This window comes from Acyrthosiphon pisum, chromosome A2 (genome assembly GCF_005508785.2).
Source record: "Acyrthosiphon pisum isolate AL4f chromosome A2, pea_aphid_22Mar2018_4r6ur, whole genome shotgun sequence".
In the NCBI taxonomy this organism is placed as follows: domain Eukaryota; kingdom Metazoa; phylum Arthropoda; class Insecta; order Hemiptera; family Aphididae; genus Acyrthosiphon; species Acyrthosiphon pisum.
In genome coordinates, this window is record NC_042495.1 from 85,769,435 (window position 1) to 85,779,151 (window position 9,717).

At 36.9% G+C, this 9,717-nt stretch overlaps 1 protein-coding gene across 1 annotated transcript in view; it reads left to right on the top strand.

Annotated features, from left to right (window-relative positions):
• Positions 1–896: 896 nt before the first annotated feature.
• Positions 897–9,717, top strand: part of LOC100168478 (cyclin-dependent kinase 5 activator 1) — a 14,232-nt gene continuing 5,411 nt past the window's right edge. Inside the window, exon 1 of the mRNA XM_001946976.5 lies at positions 897–2,324. Within this exon, the coding sequence (XP_001947011.2) occupies positions 1,518–2,324 (807 nt within the window). The 5' untranslated portion in view covers positions 897–1,517. The remainder of the gene's footprint in view (positions 2,325–9,717) is intronic.

The window sequence follows — 9,717 nt, forward strand, 5'->3', positions numbered from 1 at the left end:
AATGAATAATAAAAAAATTGTATAAAATCGATTTCATCGAAAACCGGGTTTGCGTTTTTTTAGTCCTTTCAATTCTTAAGAAAAGTACTAGGAATTGATTACTTTTGACTCCCTCGTGGTATCAGTACCAACCATATTCACTTTCCTACCAGAAAAGATATTGAATCTAAGCATTTTTACTGCTCGAAAATAGGTGACGATAGATATTGTGTTTAACATCATTGTAAAATCAATATATTCATCACTTCACTGAGAATTAAAAATGTATCAATCAACTTGTCATAATTAAAAAAAAAAAAATTCGATGACTTCATCGTGCATGATATTAAGTTTATTAAATCTATACGTAAAAATGCGATTATATGAATGTAATAATAAATTGTGCATTGCGTATCTATATAGACGTGCGTGATGCAGTGTCGTAGCTTCATAGCGATACTAAACTCCGCAGAAACAATAACAACGCAACAATGATGCCATCTAATACCAACACCCTCAAAAGGAGCGTACACAGTATTACGCTACGACAAATACTACGAATATAATAATGCCTCACACGCGCATAATAATAATATTATACTCGTATGTATACGCAAACTATTATATTTCATGCCGCAAAGCGTCCGAAAATCGCGGGACGTAATTAATACGACGGCGGGATGTACGTTGACGACGGCGCGCGCGTGCGCCCATTCTGCGGCGTATCGACCGGCCTCGAGTCACGGCGGCGCGGTGGCGGTGGCGTCGACGTCGTCGTCGTCGTCGTAAAAAGCTCCCCGGGCCCACCCTCGCACGCGCGCGCCTCGCGGCTATCGACGGCCACCGCCGCCGCCGCTGCTGTCGCTACACGCGCGCACCCTCACACACGTACACTCGTACACACGTACACTCGTACACACGTACACCCGCGTACACACCACGTACACCGGATGCCGTTGTGTTGCGTACGCGGTCGGTGCGTGCTAGTCGTCGGCGCACCAGTGTGCTGCAGGGGATGACCCGGAACTACCACTCGTCAGTGTCAGCCACGTCTCGAACGCGCGACATTCGCGTGCGTTTATCATATCACGACGATTGCCGTTAATAGAGCGGCGTAGTTCGTATAAGCGTATAACGTTGCAGTCCTTCACGGTGCAAATCTCGCCTTCGGTGTGTCTCTGCAGGTCAGCTCGACGCGCGCGCCGCCGAATGCGCTGCAGCTACAGCTGCGGGACGGCCGCCCGCACGACGGCTGCCGCGACGCGGTCGTGGCCGCTATCGATTGCCGTGGTCGGCCGCCGGTAGGACGACTGTACAAGCGGCGGACATCGACGAAGACGCCGCCAACAAAGACAACGACCTCGGTGAAGATAACGATAACAGTACGAATAGGACGTGCCGCCACATCTGAGCAACTTGATAACCGCCGTCCGGGACCTGCGGTTGCAGCGGCAGTTGCCGCTGCGTCTGCACCGGCCCTCGTGGCACCGCCTGCACGCTCGAGCCTGTCTGCACTATTACCAGCCCAGCCACCGGCCATGGGAACCGTGCTCAGCATCAGCCCCAAAGATCGCAAGTCCGTGTACCCGGCCATGGCCAGCAGCGCCAGCGCGGCCGAGTTCACACTCAGCAGCTTTACATACGAGCAGTTGACCAAGCGCCGGCACGCCGACGTCATGGCTGGTCGTAGCATATCCATGATGCTGCCGGCCAATATTAACATAAACACCATCAACAACAACATCATCAACAACAACAACAACCACAACAATCACCACCACAACAATAACAATTCGGAGAACAATTGTAAGACGGCGACGACAGGTGGCGAACCACATCAGCAGCAGCAGCAGCAGCAGAGAGGCACCCTGGAGAAGAGCTTGAAAAAACATTCAGCCTTGATCAACGCTCTCAGCTGGAAGCGGTTCAGCACGTCACAAAACAAAAAGAAGTTGGATAATGGTGTCACAGCCGGAGGTGGCGGTATCAAATCCAAGCAACTGTTAGGAGGTCGGCAACCATTGGTAGACACCAACGCCAACGTCGACTGTGTTGGCCGGTCTAATGGCGTCCGTCGGTCGGCCACCACGACTGGGCTGGACGTGGCCAACAATAACAGTGGCGGCGCCGACAAACTGGTGCCCCGGGCCACGCTGGTGCCGTCGCACACGTGCCACAACCTTGTGCCACGGAAAACCATCATACAGGCAAGTACATCCGAGCTACTCAAGTGCCTGGGCATCTACTTGCACCACAAGTGCTACAAGCTCAACGATTTCCAGGCCGGTGACGCGGTTATGTGGTTAAGGACGGTGGACAGGAGTCTCCTAATACAGGGATGGCAGGTAATGCACATTATTTTCATATTTTATAATGTTTTATAGTATTATAATATTACATCATTGTGATACTGCTGTTATATAACATAATACATATGGTGGATGTCTGTTTTTGTTTTCATTTTCCTTAAACGGGGAAATTCTGTGCATTTTATAAACAAAATGGTACACGACGGATTTGTAGCAAAACATTGTTTTCCAAATAAGGCGGGTGCATTATACGACGGGTCCGTCGTCCGTGCATATTTTATATGCGTATTGCGTATGTACATAATATATTATGCTCTCGTCGGTACATAAATAATATATATATATTCTCATATAGCGCCGTCGCCACCGTCGCCGTTTTGCAAACGATTCGACCCTCTCGCATACCCACCACCCACCTCCAACCTTGCAATCCCCTTCCACCGGCCGGCACACAAACCCTCGCTTACGACCCACGCGTCTCCCGTCACACGACAGTCATCCCCCACCTATCTGCAACCACCCCCTCCGGCAATCTATCCCTATATATTATAACCTACACCACCCCTCTTTCAGTGCCAGGCCGTGCGCGTCGCGTGATTTACGCGCCGCCGAGTTCACCGCCACTGTCGCCTCCTCACCACCCCGTAGACTACCCCCTACACCCCTGCCGACGCCACCAAGACTCTATATATTATGGTATATACGCGCACGCGGCCTCAGCCGTTCTCCCCTTACGTTTTATACGAATTTCGCAGCACTCTTTGCCGTGTTGACGGTCCGATGACGTGTACTATAACTTAAGAGAGTAAAAACGCAATTTTCCCTCCCTTCAGACGCCGCGCCGTCACCGTTTTTCGCTCACCGTCGCGATAAATTACTTTGTATACGTATATATACGTGCGTCGATTATTATTATATGCAGCCGCGCTAGAAGTCGCCGCCGTGGTCCCCCGAGTATATAGGTACACTATATATATATAATATACACTTTTCAACCCCCGTCCGAAAAATGAGGGTGAAATAAAATTCCTACGTCCGCGTAATACACGCGTAAAACACTTGTCGTCCCTGCATAAATGAAACGCTGCCGCTAATCGTTATATATATAGGTATATATATATTATATTATCATATTGATATGAGTCCGCCGAGAGAATTTTTCATAACTCGTCGCTTTTGAACGATGACGGCGGTGACGTATGCGGGATATAATAATTACACACATTCACGCACATACATCGGCTTTACAATTTTAAAAACAAAAGAAATGTTAACAAAAAATGTATTTGGATCTAGTCAATAACGCTATCTACTATAAAATGGTTTAAACATTTAAAAATTCATATATTTTTTGAACTACCTACCTATTGTTTTAAATATTAATTGCATTTACTGATATATACAATTTATATCGCGGAGGGCGTAATTACTTTATTTTAAATAATTTTATAATTGCATGTAAATACAATGACAGTATGTAATGTACTGACTGCTGATGTATATTATATTTTGCATATAATGGTTGTCGTCAAGTTTAACGACTACATTTAATACTTATAAATTATAAATATTATTTTTTTTGAATTTATATAATATTGTGATTGTAACTAAAAGTACAAACGCGTTTAAAATATCCAAAAAGTATTAAAAACGAAAACAATTAAAAAACCATACCGCGTTCCTTACTAGATATTTTTCCTCTACAAGGAAAATCTATGAATAATAAATATGTTTTTGTTATTAAGTAACTATGACAACGAAAACCTTACGAAAAATCGGTCAGAAACAAAAAACGTGAACCCTGCCCAAAACATATTTATGTTAATAAAAATCAATTTCACATACTCACGGACGTGAAAAACTAAATAAACAAAAACGGCACACCTCGAGTATATACCGCGTAAATAGACCACGTGAGTTTCGGAACTTCACCCGATTTTATCTATAAGTATTTCAGAGCCAACCTCCCGAATGCGTCTATCGTCCGTGAATTACATATTGTGAGGGTTGTGTGGTCGCGTGGTCCGTAAGCCGGTAACCGCGGTAAGCTCAGTCATTATGTTATCGTATGCGGTATTGCGGTTTACATGACGTGACTAATCGCGATATTTTCCGGTGGTCAGCAGTGTTACGAAAACGGTCGTCGCCGTCTGTTTTCTACGACTCTCTACCGCAGATTCATAATGACTTTTAATCGAACCGTTTTCGTGGAACCGTTTACGGGTGCGTATTACGTGACACAAAGTCGCCTATTTTTCAAAGACTAGATGCCTTGGTGACTTGTAAAGGTAGGATGTACATCAATCACTTTACTTATTCACAGCGGTTCCTTGTAGGAATAGCGATAATTTAATACACCTCTATGATGTTTATTTAGAATTTATATTGAATTTACGTATGACGTAGGTACTCACGTGGGTATATTGCATAATATAATATTATATAGGTTTAGACTATCCAATTTAAACCTTGATAAAATAGTTACACGATTACCCAACATAATATTATGATGGCATTTAAGTACCTATTTAACAAAGTTTTACTAAAAAGCAAAAAGGCGAATAAACATAAATAAGTCCTCAGTATGGAATAAAAGTTACGACGGCTACAGTGTCGGATTACGTATACCTATAGGCAAGACTCGTCATGTAGTCTCCGTGGATATTTTTATATTCGAAATGTAAATTTAAACAAATTAACAAAAGAAACTTTTTTTTGCTGCTGAAATTTTATCACGTGTATAGATATAAGAGTTATCTGGATTTTTATAAACTTATAACTTTAGTACTTTACTGAATAAAGTAATAAGTAATAACTTAAACCATAATTAATTTAATGATAAAAACATTTTAAGGCTATACCTACTATCATAGGCGCAATTTCAACTTTTGGCTGGGGGGGGGGGCTGTATTTATAAAGACAAGCAGACTATTGCAATATAGCATATTAAAATTGTATGTCCTAGGTTTTAAGGGGGGCTACGGCTAAGTTTGGGGGCTTAGCACCCCCAAGCTCCCCCAATTTGCGCCTATGGCTACTATGATACTGATATCCATTGCTTGAATGAATCCGAGCTAGTCTCAAAACAAATTATGTACTTCTTTGTATAGAGGAAATTATGTTGTAAAGGGTTGGGACACACGTTATACTTTTAAAACAAAAACTTTATTTATTATTCTGTTTTCTTTAATGAAACAAAATTTGCTTTTTTGTGAGTTCAGCTGTTTTGGAACTATGGTACCTACTATATGCACCTCGCTTTTATACATATCGTGTACATATTCTTTGGGTTGAATGAACCACCGATAAACTGACTAATGTGCGTGCACCCAAGCCATTTCGAAGTCTAATAGGTATATACATAATATATTGCATTTATTTTACTTTATAGTTTACAGTGAATATAATTTAATAGCAAATATATATACATTATACACAACTGTCAACTGCCAACTGCGTTCGGTGTTTAAAAGCCATAATTCGTATTTTTACCTTTAAACGCAATAGTTTTTAATACAATAAAACAAACGATAAACGTGTTTAAAATGCTCAATAAAACCGTATATATACCTACCTAATAAATAAAAATATATTAATAATCGTACATATCACGACCATCAGTATAACATAAAAGAAATAGGTGTTTCCTGATGAGAAAATGTCTAATATATAGTGGCGCACACTGGAGGGTTCAAGGGTAGCAGCTGCTGCCCCAGATTTTTTTGGTAAGTGGGTGAGTGGACCTCATAGCTCCAAAATATTTACATCATAAAAATTCTACTACGTATAAAAATATTGAAAATAAACTATTGAATAATTATAGGCTATAGCCATTAGCCTATTAGCCAATATAGAGGTAATCGATTCAATATGCTACCCCTGTTTATTTTTGAGTATGCGCCACTGCAGTGAGTAATATACATAGCCATCATAGGTATTGTATATTACAATTTAATAATAATATCATATATAAAACGACGTGCTGCAGAGAAGAAACGCCATTTAAAAGATATTTATGATGGTGATTCAAATATTTTTATTGACTATCCTTAAACATTGTCTAGGGTCGAATAGAATTTGAAATTTGGTCTTATTATAATATATTGTGTATTTGTGTATAGTTTATACGGAACTATTAATTAGAATGATGATATCAAAAAGCTATGGTAGTTCTGTGGACTGTGATGACTGGACTTAATAATATTCACGTATTAACCTAATAATATTCATAAACAGTAAACATACACTAAAGCATAACAACATTTGTGATTCATATATACCTATTGTCTATACTATACAGCTATTCGCTATTGTTCATATTACATATTACATATGTCCATATTGCATCGATTTTAAATTTAACTCATATTTTGTAAATTGTAAAATCGCGGTAACAGAAAATGAATACAGACTTATAGATTGTAAAATCACGTAGGTAGATACAGACGATACAGTATAATTTGAAATGATTTACGAATTTCCTTACGATTTATTTTCTTAAGATCTTTTTTTCTCTCCCCAGATTTTAAATGTTTGCAATTAATCGGCATCCGACATCCGTCATCGATTTAATATGATTAGATAATAGATATATAGGCACTTACTGGTACATGGATAATGAATACAGCGTATATTAATTATTATTATATTATTATAAATTCATAACCGTATTAATATGAGTTTTAATACGCCTGTCGAAATATATATAGGTATCAAATTTAATCCTGATTAATTATCGAATATAATATCAAGAGGGTGCCGATTTTTACTACGAACCTACGATAGGACTATAGGAGACCCCAATTTGAGATAATAGCCAATAATAGATAGTAATCGGATTAACGAAAAAAGTACCGTGCCGTTTTGTACCAATATTTTTTTGTCGGGGTTGAATAGTTTATTTATATATTACACAGACCCGCGTGTATCCGTGTGGATGATCTATGAATCATTCAAATACGCCCAACCCGTCACGTAATATCATCATCAATTTTATATAATAACAACATAATATATAATACAGCAAACGCCCGAAATCTCACTTAATATTTCGCCATTATCGTGCAGACACACGATGTGTGCGTATCGCATATATACACGCACGCCGCATGTCAAAAGTCGACATTAATGATGTGAATTTTAATGAAATGCTTATAAAGCTAGGCTTCATGAAGAATAGCTATATTTTGTACATTTGAGTACATCTTCACGCGTCTTACAGCATACGTCTAAATGTCTTATAAACAGTACACCTCACCACCCCGTGTTTGGCGTGGTGTGCCTAGGTTTTTGGATATTTATGCATACATATACAAGAGTTGGAAAGTTGATAAAATTATTAATTTGTGGTAGATGAGTTCAATCAAAAATATTATAACGTTATAATAGTTAACGAATATAATGAATCCAAATAAATTAAACTTTATATCTGTACCTACTTAGTTTATTAGAAAATAGCAACTAATTAGTGAAGTTTGAAAGTTAAACAAAAAAAACTAAATACATTTTAAACTAGAAAATGCTTTTATCCAACATCTGTAATCTTATAAAATATACCTCATAATGTATGCGTAAATATGTAAACTTCTACAAACATAACAATAATTAAGGTTCGTATTGGTAATTTGAAGTATCATTGTTCACTTCAAAAAATATTTATATGGACAGCACTTTTAATATTGTACTAAAATTATTTACTTGGCAAGGTTTAAAGTATTACATTTATATTCTATATTATATTACCTACGCTACTAAAAGATAAAAAAAATGAAAATTTATAAACTTTTTTTTGAAAAGGTAACTGAGATTTTATATTGAATAATTGATTCGCATATTTTATACCTAATAATATTATTATTGATTTTGAGTGAGCAAAGTCATGATGTAGTAGCCCAAGTTCAACCGAATACACCAATTTGAGGCTTTAATTGAATTTAGGGGAAGCTTGGTTCAGAGAATTACAATCCCTAGATTTGCCTAATATTTATGCTGAGAATGGAATAGTTGAAACTATTTATTTAGATTAAAATTCTTTGAAAAAAGTTATGTTGAAGTTTGACAATAATTACATAAGTACAAAAAACGGAAATATATCATGTTTAGATTTTGTAAAGAATGGAGTACTTATAAGAATTAAGAATAAGGACAAATACAAGAAATAAATTGTAAATATATTTTAAGGTAATTATCAATTATATTTAATTTATTTTTTATATAAATGTATAATTTAAACAATTTATCAAACCCAAAATTAAAAAAAAAAAAAAAAAATTATTATGTTTCATAATATTAATATGTTATTATAGAATATGGGAGGTTACTAATATTTTATGTTATAGGAGATTACCTACTCTACTTTTTGTAGAAGTTCAATTTATGTCTAATATTTCAGAAAGGTTTTTTTGTGGAAGTTTTCCATTCTTCATATTAAATTTAATATTTATATAACATTACGGATCAATATTGTTATTTACCGTGTGCTATCCATTGGATACCTAATATGTTATATACATATTGTCATTTTAGCTGTTATTAATGACCATATTTTCTTTTGAAAAAAATTCATGATTATATGGTACCCATATTATTTAGTTATATACAGTAGATAATAAAAATAATACTTTAATACTACCTAAGATAAAAATAAAACAAATATTCTGACTGTTATGCTATAAGATACAATACGATTTTATTTTACACAATAATATATACAATCTATACAGTTGATGCACAATAAGCATATTGGATAAGGGTAAAAATAATACATGAGTGCTTGATAAGAAGCCACACACAGTGGGCGCAAATTGAGGGGGGCTGGGAAATCATTGTTGTTCTATTAATGTGTTTTTAAGTTTCTTTCATAGATGGTGGTTAAAACTTTTATGCAATTAAGTTGATAAAAATATTATATTTAAACGTATGTACCTATGCGTAAAGTGTATGTGTATACTTATGTGCGTGTGTGCTATTATCTCAATTTGGCGTAGTCATAGTATACAATTATCGACTGTTAGCGCCATAATATTATACTCAATTCAGTTGTACACAACAATTGAGGCTGTCGCCATTGTTTGCTAAAATATAGCCAAAATATCGGATATAATGTTATAAAGCAATATTATAAGATTTAATAGGTACCCGTACCTATTTAATTTTTAAATTTGGAGGAATATAGACATGATTCTAATCCGAAAAAATGTGTGGAAAAAAATAGAAAGTAAGTACCTTTCTTTTTTTTTGTTGAGGGAAATCAACAGTGGAGGAAAATGGTAGGGACCTATTTTTTGGAGAAAACAGTCATCTAACCATCCTACTCATTTTTTTATATTCTACATTATTTATACGATGCACTATAAAGAACTCAGTTAAATATTATGTTTAAGTTTACATGAAACATGTACACCTACCAAGTACTTAGAACCCGTCTACT